Below are 17,477 nucleotides of genomic sequence, written 5' to 3' on the forward strand. Positions count from 1 at the left end.
AGATGTTTACATTTGACAGACTTTATATAGTTTCATAGTTCTTGAAATTTACAGTTGCAAAGGATTTACAGTTTTGTTATGGACACTCGATTCAGACAAAAAAAGGTATGGTGTTTTTAAGCATACATATTGTAACCCCTTCTGTGAAAGCACACGTTTTACTAGTTAAAAAGCAGAACTACGTAAGGTAGTGAGAATGTATTGCACAAAAATAAATGACAACAGAAATCGATGTACTTCTCAAGATTGTGTTTCATTCACTATTATGTACTGTACTCGTTTCATAATGCAGGGAGCTGCTACCATGTCATAGCTACTTGCTCACTTTATTTTTTTTTGGGGGGGGGGGGGGGTAAGAATTTGAGCAAAACTAATAATCTACCTATTGTGTTTGTTTTTAGTGTTGGTGTTTCGGGGGGGAATAACACAAAATTACAAAAGCGCAACGGTCATTGAAATGTCTATATAAATTAGCAATTTATATACACTGAAGACATGAAAGGAGTTAGAATGTGTATTGCACCGTTGCATTTTAAAGTGTTGCAATTAAATTTCATTGTGTCTGCAGTACTGTACTTGACAACTGTAATTTCATGTTATTATTATTGTTATTATTATTGTTACAGTGCTCACCCGTTATAACGCTATAGTGGGGAGTCATAGTTACAAGACCGTGCTATTTGTGTTCCGCCTTATAACGAGTATAAAAGGGCTACTGTAATGGCATTATGGAGCAAATGGGAGCCACGACCCTACTGTGTTATAACTGATTCCACACTATAACGAGGCGTGTTATAACGGGTGAGCACTGTATTGTTGTTGTTATTATTATTATTATTGTTGTTGTTGTTGTTGTCGGGATGAATTGTTGTGCACCCATTACTTACCTGAACATTAGGTGAATCCTAGAACACTTCGCTGCCTCTTTAGACAGCTCTTCTTCCTTCTTTCTTTTTAAACATTGAGTTGGCATTGGGGCTCACAGATGGAAAAATCACACAGTGAACAAGTGTGATTGAAAATTCCTGGAAGCATGGTCTTACTGAGCTCAGTCTAACAGCGTCCCTCCCTCTGTTTGCCCGTAAGTAACCAATGATACAGTAGGTCTCTTTCGTGGGAGGTGCACAGTAAAAGGAATGGCAACAATAATACATTATGATAATGAGCCATTTTCTCGCAGGACGAGATTAGACAGAATTAAATTGAATTGTGACAGAACGGGCCAGCTGACGCTGAGCAAGTTTGTGAATGGGTTGTAGATCAAATGTGCTGGTGCTGAGGGACACCAGCGGCAATGACGGACGGGCTTACAGGCAACTTTTGCTGTCTGTTTTTTAAATTTGCAGCAAGCAGCTCGGGCGCTGCGGCAATTGCTGCCGGTGCCGTCGATTATTTCGCGCCCTGTCATAGGCTTTCCGGTTCTTGAGATTTATTAAAGCAGGTAAAACGGATAGCAATGTCAATGGCCACCGCTGCCATCTTTGTATCCTGTCTGCTTGTGTAGTTTACCATGATGTACTTTATACGACCCTTAAGGTCGTTTCAACCAGTTAGAGCACAGATGGCCATTCATTTATAAGAACATAAGAAGGTTTACAAATGAGAGGAGGCCATTCAGTCCATCTTGCTTGTTTGGTTGTTAGTAGCTTATTGATCCCAGAATCTCGTCAAGCAGCTTCTTGAAGGATCCCAGGGTGTCATCTTCAACAACATTACTGGGGATTTGATTCCAGACCCTCACAATTCTCTGTGTAAAAAAAGTGCCTCCTATTTTCTGTTCTGAATGCCCCTTTATCTAATCTCCTTTTGTGACCCCTGGTCCTTGTTTCTTTTTTCAGGTCAAAAAAGTCAATACCTTTTAGAATTTTGAATGCTTGAATCAGATCACCGCGTAGTCTTCTTTGTTCAAGACTGAATAGGTTCAATTCTTTTAGCCTATCTGCGTACGACATGCCTTTTAAACCCGGGATATTTCTGGTCGCTCTGCTTTGCACTCTTTCTAGAGCAGCAATATCCTTTTTGTAACAAGATGACCAGAACTGAACACAATATTTTAGATGAGGTCTTACTAATGCATTGTACAGTTTTAACATTACTTCCCTTGATTTAAATTCAACACTTTTCATAATATACCCAAGCATCTTGTTGGCCTTTTTTTATAGCTTCCCCACATTGTCTAGATGAAGACATTTCTAAGTTAATGTAAACTGTTAGGTCATTTTCATAGATTCCTACTTCAGTTTCAGTATCTCCCATATGATATTTATAATGCACATTTTTATTGCCTGCGTGCAGCACCTTACACTTTTCTCTATTAAATGTCATTTGCCATGTGTCTGTCCAGTTCTGAATGCTGTCTAGATCATTTTGAATGACCTTTGCTGCTGCAACAGTGTTTGCCACTCCTCCTATTTTTGTGTCGTCTGCAGATTTAACAAGTTTGCTTACTATACCAGAATCTAAATCATTAATATAGATTAGGAATAGCAGAGGACCTAATACTGATCCCTGTGGTATACCACTGGTTACCTCGCTCTATTTTGAGGTTTCTCCTCTAATCAGTACTTTCTGTTTTCTACATGTTAACCACTCCCTAATCTATGTGCATGCATTTCCTTGAATCCCTACTGCGTTCAGTTGAGGATTAATCTTTTATGCAGGACTTCTTTTTCAAAAGCTTTCTGGAAATCTAAATAAAACATATCATATGCTTATGTAGCAACAGCACAGATCCACCCAAAACCAACCATGCGATTATTATACCCTAATGAAATTTGCATCATGAGTTAGACACATTAATAAAGTTCCTACTGCCTCTATACTTTCTAATATCGCCTAAATAGAAGGAACCATAAACATTTAATATTGGAAGCAGTGTTTAAATGAACAAATTGGGAGGTATGACCTCAGGAATGATTAGAGGTCACTTGGCCAGTGTCTTTGGCTTGTGTTTTAATAATACTTCCTTTGTAACCAGGTGCTACTACTTGATTATTCCCTATATCAGGGGTTTTCAACCTTTTTTTGAAACTCTATCACTTCTGTCGGGAGGTTTCAGCTAAAGTACCCTTTACAATTTTCACTCACTGTTACAATAAAAGGCAGAATAATCTGGTTAACACATTTTTTCCCTCCCATTTTTAATATATAATTCTACATAACAGTCTGGGACTGACAAATTGCTGAGACAGATAACCAAACAGCAGGCTTCATTCTTAAAACTTGGATGCAAAGAATTAAAAGGTAGTATTTAGGAGTCGTTCGCTTTCTATTGGGAAAAGTCATTATAAATAATAAATAGTCTGCACTGTAGCTAAATGTTTATCACGTTACTATTTACTTCCCACCTCAGCATAATTGTGTGCCGTTTAAAATGTTTACAGTATCAAAAACATTAACCTTAAGATAAAACTAGAATTAACTAAAAATGATCCAAAGGGACTCTAACTGTGTCGCTTTGCACTTTCTGACTTTTGTGTTCTCCTTTGTTTTTCTATTGCAAGTAAGAAATGTATCAAATACCGAACACATATTCAACCAGCCGCTATTGCTGTTAATAAAATGCAGCTATGGTAATAAACAAAAGCCATCAAATTGTGTGTATTGTAATGACTATGTATGTTTACCAGAGCATTTATACTTCTAAAAAACGCAGAAACACTGTGCTTCACTGATACGACAAGTTGAAAACAGCAAAGATCATGAGCAGCACAGAGCGCTCTCCAGGCACAATCGCCAGACACCTGCTTCACCTATATATCAGAGTGGAAATCCATGCAATCCAAATTGCGTATGCGTACAGGTGGAAAATGTGGACATGATGTGTGTTTTTTTTCATTAGCGGTTAACTTTGAGCTGCTAAACAAAGATTAAATAAGTATACATTGGAGTTTAGAGAATATGTAATACTGTTAAAAAAATCAAGATCATTACTTTCTCTTAATTACATTTTTACCCCCTGTGACCCTTAGAACTACCCCTAGAGGTACGTGTACCCCCGGTTGAAAACCCCTGCCCTGTATAAACTCAAGTGAGTTACTGTAGGCTATAGGTGGCTGCATGTCAGTGTGATTTTATTTTAATACATCTCTGATCCGTAGAGGAGGCTTCTTTCCAAAAGTATTACTTTTGATGTAAACATTGTGATGAAATAAATCCTATAAAGTACAAGTATAACATGTCCCTATCATACCAACTGCTTCAACAAAGCAGTTGGTATGATAGTTGGGAATACAACAAATCCACATTTTATCATTTTTTTTTCATCAAGATTTCTTATGTCTGGGTTGGATGAAGTTCCCTGTCCCTTCTTGCAGCAGACAAACCAATCAGTGATTAATGTAGCTCTTGGAAGAGGGGATTGCTCATGAGTATGCAGAGCATTGATATACATTGTAGAGCAGGCTAAGCATTGCTGGGAATCTCAAAAGGTTCCTGTGTGTGGCCTGTGACTCACTCATGCAGTCCTGAGGGTCTCTCTCTCTCTCTCTCTCTCTCTCTGCAGTAAGCAGCAGCTGTCATTTTGTTCCCAATGTTGTGTGTCTGAAGGTTTTACAGGGGAAATGCTGAGGCCTTTATTACAGGAGACAAGGAAAAGCTTTCTTGTACAGTACAGTTCTTGTTATAGGCCCCATTTTCATTGCATTATTATTTCAAAGGTGAAATGTGATGTTTTCAAGCATTTTAAACCAGTGTTAGGAATGTGTCTGAACTACATTGTAATCTTGTGTAATCTGCTGTAAGAGTACATTTTAGGAAACATTGTCAATTCGGTTAACTGTTTCCTCAGCCATTCCTCCAATTCACAGAGACAGTAGTAAAATGGTTACTATGGGTGTTAGATTTGCTTTAAAGTTTAAACTGTAGGATTAAACACATTTAAACTTTAACATTTGAAATCTTTGGAGCTAAAACATCATAGAAAGAGCAGGTACGAGCATAAAACAACATACAGTATGTAAAACAAATGAACCGTAAAGAGACAATATTTACAGTAGATACCAGTTAAATGTAGGAAAACCATTTCAAACTAGGCTTAGAGTAAACTGCTCTACATTATTCATGTCATCAAAAACATGGCATCATCATTTAAAAGCAAATGTTTACTTGTTTAAATTACAACTTTACTGCAATGCAACTGCAAAAAAAAATTAAAAAATCCTACTCGTAGTAGATTTGCACTGGTACTCAAAGTGTACTATTTATTTTGGCTGATCTCTACTGCTATAGTGAAGGCATATGTACTTACAGTGCATATATATATATATATATATATATATATATATATATATATATATATATATATATATATATATATATATATAATATATATATATATATACAGACGTGCTCAAATTTGTTGGTACCCCTCCACAAAAAACGAAGAATGCACAATTTTCTATGAAATAACTTGAAACTGACAAAAGTAATTGGCATCCACCATTGTTTATTCCATATTTAATAGAAATCAGACTTTGCTTTTGATTTTTTATTCAACATAATATTGTAAATAATAAAACAAATGAAAATGGCATGGACAAAAATGATGGGACCGCTAACCTAATATTTTGTTGCACAACTTTTAGAGGCAATCACTGCAATCAAACGTTTTCTGTAGCTCTCAATGAGACTTCTGCACCTGTTAACAGGTAGTTTGGCCCACTCTTCCTGAGCAAACTGCTCCAGCTGTCTCAGGTTTGATGGGTGCCTTCTCCAGACTGCAAGTTTCAGCTCTTTCCATAGATGTTCGATAGGATTCAGATCAGGACTCATAGAAGGCCACTTCAGAATAGTCCAATGTTTTGTTCTTATCCATTCTTGGGTGCTTTTAGCAGTGTGTTTTGGGTCATTATCCTGTTGGAGGACCCATGACCTGCGACTGAGACAGAGCTTTCTGACACTGGGCAGTACGTTTCGCTCCAGAATGCCTTGATAGTCTTGAGATTTCATTGTGCCCTGCACAGATTCAAGGCACCCTGTGCCAGGCGCAGCAAAGCAGCCCCAAAACATACCCGAGCCTCCTCCATGTTTCACTGTAGGTATGGTGTTCTTTTCTTTGAAAGCTTCATTTTTTCATCTGTGAACATAGAGCTGATGTGACTTGCCAAAAAGCTCCAGTTTTGACTCATCTGTCCAAAGGACATTCTCCCAGAAGGATTGTGGCTTGTCAATATGCATTTTAGCAAATTCCAGTCTGGCTTTTTTATGTTTTTCTTTCAAAAGTGGAGTCCTCCTGGGTCTTCTTCCATGGAGCCCACTTTCGCTCAAAAAGCAACGGATGGTGCGATCAGAAACTGACGTACCTTCACCTTGGAGTTCAGCTTGTATCTCTTTGGCAGTTATCCTTGGTTCTTTTCCTACCATTCGCAATATCCTTCTGTTCAATCTGGGGTCGATTTTCCTCTTGCGGCCGCGCCCAGGGAGGTTGGCTACAATTCCATGGACCTTAAACTTCTTAATAATATTTGCAACTGTTGTCACAGGAACATCAAGCTACTTGGAGATGGTCTTGTAGCCTTTACATTTACCATGCTTGTCTATTATTTTCTTTCTGATCTCCTCAGACAACTCACTCCTTTGCTTTCTCTGGTCCATGTTCAGTGTGATGCACACAATGATACCAAACAGCACAGTGACTACTTTTCTCCATTTAAATAGGCTGAATGACTGATTACAAGATTGGAGACATGTGTGATACTAATTAAAGAAACTAATTAGTTTGAAATATCACTATAATCCAATTATTTATTATCTTTTCTAAGGGGTACCAACAAATGTGTCCAGGCCATTTTAGAATATCTTTGTAGAATCAGTAATAATTCATCTCTTTTCACAGCTTCTTTGCTTTATTCTATGACATACCAAAGGCATGCAAGTATACATGATAAAATAGCTTTTAATTTCATCACTTTTCAGGAGGAATGAAGCATTATTTCAATGAGCTGTAAGGGTACCAACAAATTTGAGCACGTCTGTATATATATATATATATATATATATATATATATATATATATATATATATATATATATATATATATAATTACATATATACAGTGCCGTGAAAAAGTATTTGCCCCCTGTCTGATTTTCTGCATTTTTGCATATGTTTGACACTGAATGTTATCAGATCTTCATTCGAAACCTAATATTAGATAAAAGGGACCCTGAGTGAACAAATAACACAAAAATTTGATACATATTTAATTTATTTATTAAAGAAAGTTATGCAACACCCAATGCCTCTGTGTGAAAAAGGAATCGCCCCCTTAGACTCAATAACTGGTTAAACCACCTTTAGCAGCAATAACTGCAACCAAACGCTTCCTGTAGTTATTGATTAGTCTCTCACAGCGCCGTGGAGGAATTTTGGCCCACTCCTCCATGCAGAACTGCTTCAACTCAGTGCCATTTGTGGGTTTTCAAGCATGAACTGCTCGTTTCAGGTCCTGCCACAACATCTCAATGGGGTTTAGGTCTGGACTTTGACTAGGCCATTCCAAAACTTTAAATTTCTTGTTCTTCAACCATTCTGATGTACTAGACTTACTTGTGTGTTTCGGATCACTGTCTTGCTGCATGACCCAGCTGCGCTTCAGCTTCAGCTCACGAACGGATGGCCTGACATTCTCCTGTAGAATTCTCTGATACAGAGCAGAATTCATGGTTCCTTCAATGATGGCAAGACGTCCAGGTACTGTTGCAGCAAAGCATCCCCAAACCATGACACTACCACCACCATGCATGACCGTTGGTATGAGGTTCTTGCTGAGGAATGCAGTGTTTGGTTTTCACCAGACATAACGGGGCCCATGTCAGCCAAAAAGTTCCACTTTTGACTCATCTGTCCATAGAATGTTGTTCGAGAACTCTTGAGGATCATCCAGGTGCTTTTTGGCAAACTTGAGACGAGTATTCATGTTCTTCTTAGTGAGCAATGGTTTCCGCCTTGCTACTCTGCCATGAATCCCATTTTTGCCCAGTGTCTTTCTGATGGTGAAGTCATGAACACTTACCTTAGCCGAGGCGAGAGAGGCCTGCAGATCCCTGGATGTTGTTCTAGAGAGAGAACAACGGAGAGATTTTGGCAGGATGGCCACTCCTGGGAAGATTCACTACTGTCCCAAACTTTCTCCATTTTGACAATATGGCTCTGACTGTGGTTCGGTGGAGCCCCAGAGCCTTAGAAATGGCTTTGTAACCCTTTCCAGACTGATAGGCATCAACAACTTTTTTCCGGAGGTCTTCAGGAATTTCTTTTGTTCGTGGTATGATGTGCTTCTAGAACCTGTGTGCTGACAACTTCACTGATGGTAAGGGCCAAAGTTAGTCAGATTTATATTGGGCAGGGCTGGCCCAAATCAGGCCTGGTTGTTAACCAAAGTACTCAAACAGCTGACCCTAATTATCCATTTAATTGGGTTGAGTTAACTAGGGGGGGCAGTAACTTTTTCACACCTGAAGATTGCATGTTTGATTACCTTGCACACCAAACAAATGAAAGAAGCACCAAACTTTGGTGCCATTTTTTCTCTCTGACTCCCTCTATATACTACTACAACCCACAAAAAAAATCTGACCAAATACAATGTAAAAAATGTGCAAAAATGCAGAAAAGCAGACAGGGGGCAAATACTTTTTCACGGCACTGTGTGTATATATAGATATAATATTATAATCGCTTCCAAATTCTATCTGTTTGTGATTAAACTTGATAAGGGCACTCCGAAGCACATCCAATGGATATGCAGTTCTAGTGCAGACAAAATAATTATTATGTAATAAGGTTACATTCCCATACATGTATCCAAACATTATTTTACTGAACTGTATACTATAATATAGTTTTATGACTAAAATGCTGCTTTTTTATTTTTCTTTTTTCCTTTTTAGGAAACACACCTTTACACCTTGCTGTAATGATGGGGCACAAAGGTAAGCCGGCTCATTGCATTAGTATTTAGGAATTTAAAAAGCTCAAACTCACAAGTCTATGGTACTTACACCTATAATGTTTTTTTTATGGATACTGTCTACATCTGTGTTCTTCAAAATTATTAGCAACATAATGCCATTTTATTGTATTGCCGTAAAGCCATTTCAAAATTGCTACTTGATAAGGAAACAGGATAAGTAAATGGGTACACGAATGAATGAATACATATACACACTTGTAGTTGAGTCCTCAAGCCTCAAGTCCGAGTCACAAGTCCTTGACTTCGAGTCCGAGTCCTTGAAACAAACTCAAATCAGTTGTCATTCTACTAGTGGTAGTAATGGGGGAACAGTTTACCTAACGAACGGCACAAATAATAAAAAATAAAAATACAAAAAATTATTATTTTTTTATTTTTTCATGCTAGGTTATTGTATTTGCATTCCTTTTTCAACATGTCTGTCACTATCTTTTCTTTTTGAATTGGAATTGTAATACTGTTTGAATGTACCTGAAGTTTATAGATAAACTTTAAGTTCAAGTTTGTGGATGCTGCTTTTCACTTTGATAGAAGCCGTAATCTAGATTATAGAGCCGGTGTAGTGTTAGAAAGTGGTATGCATACCACAACTTGACTCATGTAATGGCAGAAAGTGGTACGATGTCAGATTGCAAGTTGTGCCCGGTCGTATTTTGGTACCTGTGCAATCAGTTGCGATCTGATGAGTGTTTTCCTATTGTCTAAAGAGGTATATTTACCATTAATTATATACAGAGTATCAAAAGAAACTTATCACTTATATGTGGATAAAATTCACTAGATGTGATCGAAAAATGACAAACTTTGTTTTAGAGCAGGTGCAGTGACTTTTTATTGTGCTGGCTAGCAATTGACATCACTAAGATGCTGCAAAATGATCTGTCGATCTTGGGCAGGTATTGTGACTCTTGGTCTCCCAGTTCGTGGCCTGTCATTGACAGAGTGTGTCTGGTTATACCGTCTCGCCAGGTTTGAAACTGCTGGCTGTGAACACGGTTTAAAGTAGTGAAGAGAAATAAATACTTGTTTACCATGCTGGCATCATTTATTTCTTATAGAACTTAATGCAAAAGAGGAAAAAAAAACTTGTTCTGCGATAGTTGCAGATATATATATATATATATATATGATACACAGCTGTATTTTTGCAGTCAAGTTCTATTAAGGATGTTGACCATTAAGATATTAACCATTTCACTGCCACTCACCTGGTCATTCCCCTTTCAATATGTGATGCTTTGTTTTTGTTCACATTTTATTTTTTTAAACCCTTTTCTGTGTTTTAATATATACTACACACATGATGATACACGTAGTTAAGCTTTACTGATCTTACTCTGCATGTTTGTTTAGTGAAATTGACCTTTTTAAGAACAGATAAATCTGTCTCTTGTATTATTGGCTTTGTAAAAATTAGAGTAAGCCAAATTAAAATAACCAAAATAGAATTTTGTGTGATGACTTTTTATAGTCTTCATGTTTTCTGTTTGAATGCACTTTTCCAACCTGATTATGGGAACTACACAAGCTTTGCAGTACTTAAAATCTAAGTTATTAAAATATATATATATAACATTTATACAAAGAAGAACCAATACATTTTAGCAGGAACTGTTCAATTATTGATGTCAACGTCTGTATTTTTAAATGATTCTGTCCTTGTCTGTGTTGCCTCTGTAGTATCGTATCCACAAATATTGACTAGTTCTACATACAAATCCCAGGTTTCTAAATGCTTCTAAGTTTAATTACACATTTTTGAGTAATGGACATTGCCTGACATAGCAGGAATACTACCTGCAAATCGAGTGTTCAATGCATTTTGTAAAACATGAATATTACTGTTGCATGGTGAAGATCATAGATCTGACAGACTTTGATAGTAGGCACTCATTTGGCAGATGCTTCCATATACAAGGAGAGTTCACTAGAAACTCTCAAATGTTCTGACTGGGTCATTCTAAATTCCACCCTTAACTTCTCTAAAGGAATTTAGAGATCTATTGTGAAGGAATGGTCATGTGACTATCACCTTTTACTACATATTATGGCATGTGTTTATTTTCTTTAAATTAAATTATTATTATTATTATTATTATTATTATTATTATTATTATTATTATGTTGTTGATTTAATGTGAATTTTAAGAAATTTGACAGCTTCATATAGGTGGCCTTGACGTAAAGATTTGTCAAGAGAAACTTAATCACTTTGTGCCATTTTAACGCAGTGTTGAGAATTTTTAGAAAACAGGATACTGTAGGAAATCAAAGCTTCACCCTTCGAAAACAATTCGGCAATTCTCACTGATTCTGTGGTCATTAATCAGTGTAGCTGGACTGCAACATTAAAATGGATCTGTTTGGTAACATACAGTCATCGTAAAGCAAGCTTTTTGCAGCAGAATCAATCTGGTTTGAATTAAGTTGTGGGAGGGGGTTTAAACCATCCCAGTTCCAGGGCTAAAATAAATGGATTAGACGGCATCTGTAAAAGGCCTAATATGAAATATTTGCAGTTTTTCCTTGTAATACAATTTGGGCTTGCCTTTTTTTAAAATTTGATGAGAACACCTACTTAGTGAACGAAGGGTAGTTGAGAGATTATTTTAATTGGTATGACAAGCAATAAACTATTGATGGGCTCTGGATTTTTCTCATCAAACTGCATTGATTCACCAGTGTCTATTTTTTAGCCTGACAACAGGGATATATTGTAAGCCGGTGTAAGTATGTCTTACTTAACTTTGTACATCTCTCTGGACAACGTCATATTCAATTGACAACAATAAAGATAATCTGTATCCAAAATGCAGTTATACGTCTCAAAAGAGCAGTGTTTGGATTTTTCTTTAAACATCTGAAGACAATAATAGTATGCAGTACAGACTTGATGCTACATTAAATCCAACGATGAACTTCGAGTAGAATATTATTCTGATGTTTAAAAAAAAAAAAAAAAAAGGTTGAATCCTAAATAACATTCATGGGGTTTCCATGCAGGTCAATTTTTTCATGTGAAATGGCGATGCGGTGCACGTTTGGGAGAATTGCTTGGGTAAATCAGGTTTGCGGACAGAAAAAACGACCAAAGAGAGGGATAGGGTAAATCTCATTTACTCGTGTCGAAATTACGAAACACGAGGGAAAATCCACCCCCAGTTTCGCATGGAAACCCGCATTTCACGTGTAAATGTTAATGAGCGTGTTTATCCTTAACTATAAATATTGCAAGGGAGCAGGTCAGTTACTGTGGATTCCAAGATGGCAGAAAGTGAGTGGCTGATGGGCGATTTTATGGTTGTATTGATGTAGTGTAGTTCACCTTAATGATATTGCGGGCAGCTTTTTTTATTATTGTTCTGGTCTGTCATGTTGTATATCTCTTGTGGGTTTAGAGTTCTGTATAAAACTACTTACAATGAACTGTGTTTTGCCCTTGTTATAGTATTAAAGCAGCTGTTTGAGAATACCCTTGCTGTAAAAACTACGCTAAAGTTAAACATGAAGAGCAAGTGAGCTGCTTAAATGTCTAACTGAATGAATTCCCGTCCTTTTTTTGATCCCAGCTATGTCCAAAGACAACGCGTGTCTGCCCTCCACGTTATTAAATATAGTTGGTGAACTGGTTGTCATGAGCCACGTCAATCTCCCAAAACAGCGCAACAAACATCCAACAAGTTGTTGATGCCCTGTGACAGAGATCGAATGGTGCTTGGTGTTAGATTTCCCTCTCGACCTGTGAGGGCACTGTGTAACAGGAACAGAGTACCCTTAACTAAATGGCACGACAATTTATTCCTTATGGTAGGTGGAAGTCGGTCATTTAGGAAGGGGATGGAGCTACGGTACCCAAACAGTACCGTAGAAAACAGCGTGGCATCCGAGGATTGGAGGAGGGGATGTCCTCGTTAACCTAGGGGTCATGAGCGAGGGTATGAATAGGGGGGTGTAGTGTAAGTGATCTATTCCTTGGTAAATGGTTAGTGTTTACAAGGAGACTGTGTTGCAGTATCGTGAACCATCAGTTTTGTCTTGTGTTTGTTAGTGTTTTGTTAACTGACTACCAGTTGCACGATCCAGAGCTGTAGTGAAAGCCAGCATAAACCTGGACATCACTTTCACTCCTGCATTTCACAGAGAACTGTATTACACCACTTGCACGTATTCACTATCACTAAGAACTGTGTTTGTGTTTAGTGTTGGTGTGTAAAACTGGACTTTTGGTTATTATTATTATTATTATTAATATTATTATTTTTATTATTTGTATTTCTTAGCAGACGCCCTTATCCAGGGCGACTTACAATGGTTACAAGATATCACATTATTTTTACATACAATTACCCATTTATACAGTTGGGTTTTTACTGGGGCAATTTAGGTAAAGTACCTTGCTCAAGGGTACAGCAGCAGTGTCCCCACCTGGGATTGAACCCACAACCCTCCGGTCAAGAGTCCAGAGCCCTAACCACTACTCCACACTGCTGCCCCAAACCCGGGGAATTACAAATAGTGAGTGATACACACCTGTGGTAGCGTGGTTTGCAGTGCTCAGGTGTACAGGTGATGCAGGTGCTCCAGACAAGGACAAACACAAAGTTCACGGTTCAAGTTCTTTAATTTCCTTTACCAAAGGTTTAAATAATAAAGCTGGCTCTACCCAGCAATCGGTATTGCCAGCGCCAAAACAAGGGGTTGCAGTCCTGAAATAATAAGACGAACACAAAACACGTAACACAGACACATAAACACGTCTCCAGACTGTGTGTGCTCTTGGTGCAGGTGCGGTGCTCTGAGTAGTGGTGGTTTGTGCCTTCAGATCCGGGCTTAGCACTGGCTTCCGGCTACAGCTCCCGGCTTCGTATCAGCCGTCTGGCAAAGACAAATACAGGGTTTTTTTATCAATGGGAAAACACTTCACTCACGTTTCCCGTCCTTGTTTCCTCCCATTAACCACAACAAAGGAACCGACCATGGCGTCACGCCCCCCTAAAGTAACCTAAGCCCCGCCCCCTTCTGATAGCTAGTTCAATCACGTCTCCTCCAATTCATGACTGAAACTTCGCTTACAGTACTAGGGTGAGGACTCCTGGTACCATGACACCGCCCCCTTCCTGAATGGCCGGCTTCCGACTGCCCCTGGAAAGAACTGGCCAAACATTCAGTACAAGTCGAGAGGGAGATTGTTGTTTCAGATTCATTCACTCTCCGTCACAACGCCGCTGTATCACTCCAACATTATTATTTACAGGTGTTTTCCATAAGGCACTGGACATTGTTAATTAAATCAGTAAACACCCTTGCACCTGGAAATCATTGTCTGTCTGTTTTGTATCTGCTCTGCACTGCACTCACCTGTATTCACGCACCACTTTGTCACACCTCTCAGAACTGACCAAATAAAATTGCAAATTAACATATTGATTGTGTGTGTCTATATATATATATATATATATATATATATATATATATATATATATATATATATATATATATATATATATATATATTGTAACGTAGCGGGTTGTGAGAGACAGCAGGGAGGGGGTTAAGACCTCCCTGCGAAAGAAATACACCTTTTTGTTTGATTTGTTCTGTTTTTTTCAGTTAATTAGTTTAGTTTATTGTCTTATTGTTGGTTTAATTGTTTAATTGTTTTATTATTAATTATCATCCGCACCTGGGCGTTATTGGAAATTAGGCCCAGGTGCGGGGTTTAAAAGGAGAGCAGGCAGTCTGCTCGGGGCTGCTAAGGAGAAGGAGGCAGAAGGGAGTGCTCTGCTTCCTGGCAGTCCCGAGATAAAAAGGTAGAGTGCAAACCTGTGTGGTTAAGTTTTGTGAAGACGGGAAAACAGCTTAGCTGTCCCGTGTTAGGAAGGGTTCTGAAAGTTGAGTTAACGCTCCAAGAGGAGCTAGGTGTTTGTTTTGCTTTGTATTTATTTTGTTTGTGTTTATTAAAAAAATAGCGCAAACGTGCTGAAAACTCAATTTCTGTCTGCTGGGTCAAGTTCTTAAAGGGGCAACGAACCCGAGTGGGTGAGTTCCTTTTACAATATATATATATATATATATATATATATACACACACACACAGGGGCCGGTAGAGATGGAATTTTGGCCTGTAGTTATGAAGCACCACAGGCCCGACTGGTCCGGTTACATTTAACTAGTATAATATATATAATCGACTTGCAGCAGTGAAATGTTAAACAAAGCTGTTACAAAAAAGAACAAAATACACATCTGTTAGTATGTATTTTGTTGAAATGTAAGAAGTTAAAACTGCACAGCAGGCTTGTTTATTTATCTTTTAAAGTAAAACAAAAATAAAAATACAAATAAATAGAATTGTATTTGTTTGAAATCCCAGAAAACGAGCAACATTTAGCTATCATTATCTAATATAAATGTGTGGAATATAGCCTTGGTGCTATAGAAAAGGAAATGTACAGTACTGTGCAAAAGTTTTAGGCAGGTGTGAAAAAATGCTGTAAAGTAAGAGTGCTTTCAAAAATAGACATGTTAATAGATTATATTTATCAATTAACAAAATGCAAAGTGAGTGAACAGAAGAAAAATCTAAATCAAATCCATATTTGGTGTGACTACCCTTTGCCTTCAAAACAGCATCAATTCTTCTAGGTACACTTGCACAAAGTCAGGGATTTTGTAGGCATATAGTCAGGTGTATGATTAAACAATTATACCATACAGGTGCTAATGATCATCAATTCAATATGTAGGTTGAAACACAATCATTAACTGAAACAGAAACAGCTGTGTAGGAGGAATAAAACTGGGTGAGGAACAGCCAAACTCAGCTAACAAGGTGAGGTTGCTGAAGACAGTTTACTGTCAAAAGTCATACACCATGGCAAGACTGAGCACAGCAACAAGACACAAGGTAGTTATACTGCATCAGCACGGTCTCTCCCAGGCAGAAATTTCAAGGCAGACAGGGGTTTCCAGATGTGCTGTCCAAGCTCTTTTGAAGAAGCACAAACTTACTGCAGCAGATGAAAGACACATCATGCTTACTTCCCTTTGCAATCGGAAGATGTCCAGCAGTGCCATCAGCTCAGAATTGGCAGAAAACAGTGGGACCCTGGTACACCCATCTACTGTCCGGAGAAGTCTGGTCAGAAGTGGCCTTCATGGAAGACTTGCGGCCAAAAAGCCATACCTCCGACGTGGAAACAAGGCCAGGCGACTCAACTATGCACGAAAACACAGGAACTGGGGTGCAGAAAAATGGCAGCAGGTGCTCTGGACTGATGAGTCAAAATTTGAAATATTTGGCTGTAGCAGAAGGCAGTTTGTTCGCCGAAGGGCTGGAGAGCGGTACACGAATGAGTGTCTGCAGGCAACAGTGAAGCATGGTGGAGGTTCCTTGCAAGTTTGGGGCTGCATTTCTGCAAATGGAGTTGGGGATTTGGTCAGAATTAATGGTCTCCTCAATGCTGAGAAGTACAGGCAGATACTTATCCATCATGCAATACCATCAGGGAGGCATCTGATTGGCCCCAAATTTATTCTGCAGCATGACAACGACCCCAAACATACAGCGAAAGTCATTAAGAACTATCTTCAGTGTAAAGAAGAACAAGGAGTCCTGGAAGTGATGGTATGGCCCCCACAGAGCCCTGATCTCAACATCATCGAGTTTGCCTGGGATTACATGAAGAGAGAGAAGCAACTGAGGCTGCCTAAATCCACAGAAGAACTGTGGTTAGTTCTCCAAGATGTTTGGGCCAACCTACCTGCCGAGTTCCTTCAAAAACTATGTGCAAGTGTACCTAGAAGAATTGATGCTGTTTTGAAGGCAAAGGGTGGTCACACCAAATATTGATTTGATGTAGATTTTTCTTCTGTTCACTCACTTTGCATTTTGTTAATTGATAAATATAAACTATTAACATGTCTATTTTTGAAAGCATTCTTACTTTACAGCATTTTTTCACACCTGCCTAAAACTTTTGCACAGTACTGTATATTTGTATTCTATTGCAGCTCTTAGGGAGTGATTCCTTTGTGCTCCCATGGGTTAGGCAGGTAAATCGGCTAGGGATAGTCCATCTCATGTTTACAACAAGGCCAAATGGATACTGGTCAGGTTCAGTAGCTGGGAATGAAGGGTGCCTGTTAATCTTGAGTCCTTCTGAAGTGTTGCAGCGGTGAGGCGCCCACCTATCAAATTTGATAGAAAAAGGGGAATAAATTATTTAAAAAAAAAACAAAAAAAAAAAAACATAGTTGCTCCAATAAGAACTGTATACTGCAGTTTTTGTTAAATGTCATTCTTAGCCTGTAAAAATATTAATATTCTACTAGTGGTGGAGACAGTTATTTATCACACTGTAAAAAAATATATTTTCATTTTGTAATGAGTAATCTGTTGGACTGTGGGTGTTTCCTGTTTATAGAGCACAGCAGATAAATCTTGGATTCTCTACTAATCTCACACAGCCTGCCACGGATGCATTTGAGACTTGCATTGGAG

At 38.3% G+C, this 17,477-nt stretch overlaps 1 protein-coding gene across 3 annotated transcripts in view; it reads left to right on the forward strand.

Moving 5' to 3' along the window:
* Positions 1-17,477, forward strand: part of LOC117417328 (ankyrin repeat domain-containing protein 13C-like) — a 65,954-nt gene that overhangs the window by 9,151 nt on the left and 39,326 nt on the right. For 2 of the 3 annotated variants that reach the window (XM_059034711.1, XM_034029395.3), the window contains exon 2: positions 8,892-8,933. The exons of the other annotated variant lie outside the window; for it this stretch is intronic. In XM_059034711.1, coding sequence (XP_058890694.1) covers positions 8,892-8,933 — 42 coding nt within the window. The remainder of the gene's footprint in view (positions 1-8,891; positions 8,934-17,477) is intronic. 3 annotated transcript variants of the gene reach the window in all.

Source organism: Acipenser ruthenus, chromosome 12, assembly GCF_902713425.1.
Source record: "Acipenser ruthenus chromosome 12, fAciRut3.2 maternal haplotype, whole genome shotgun sequence".
Classification (NCBI taxonomy): domain Eukaryota; kingdom Metazoa; phylum Chordata; class Actinopteri; order Acipenseriformes; family Acipenseridae; genus Acipenser; species Acipenser ruthenus.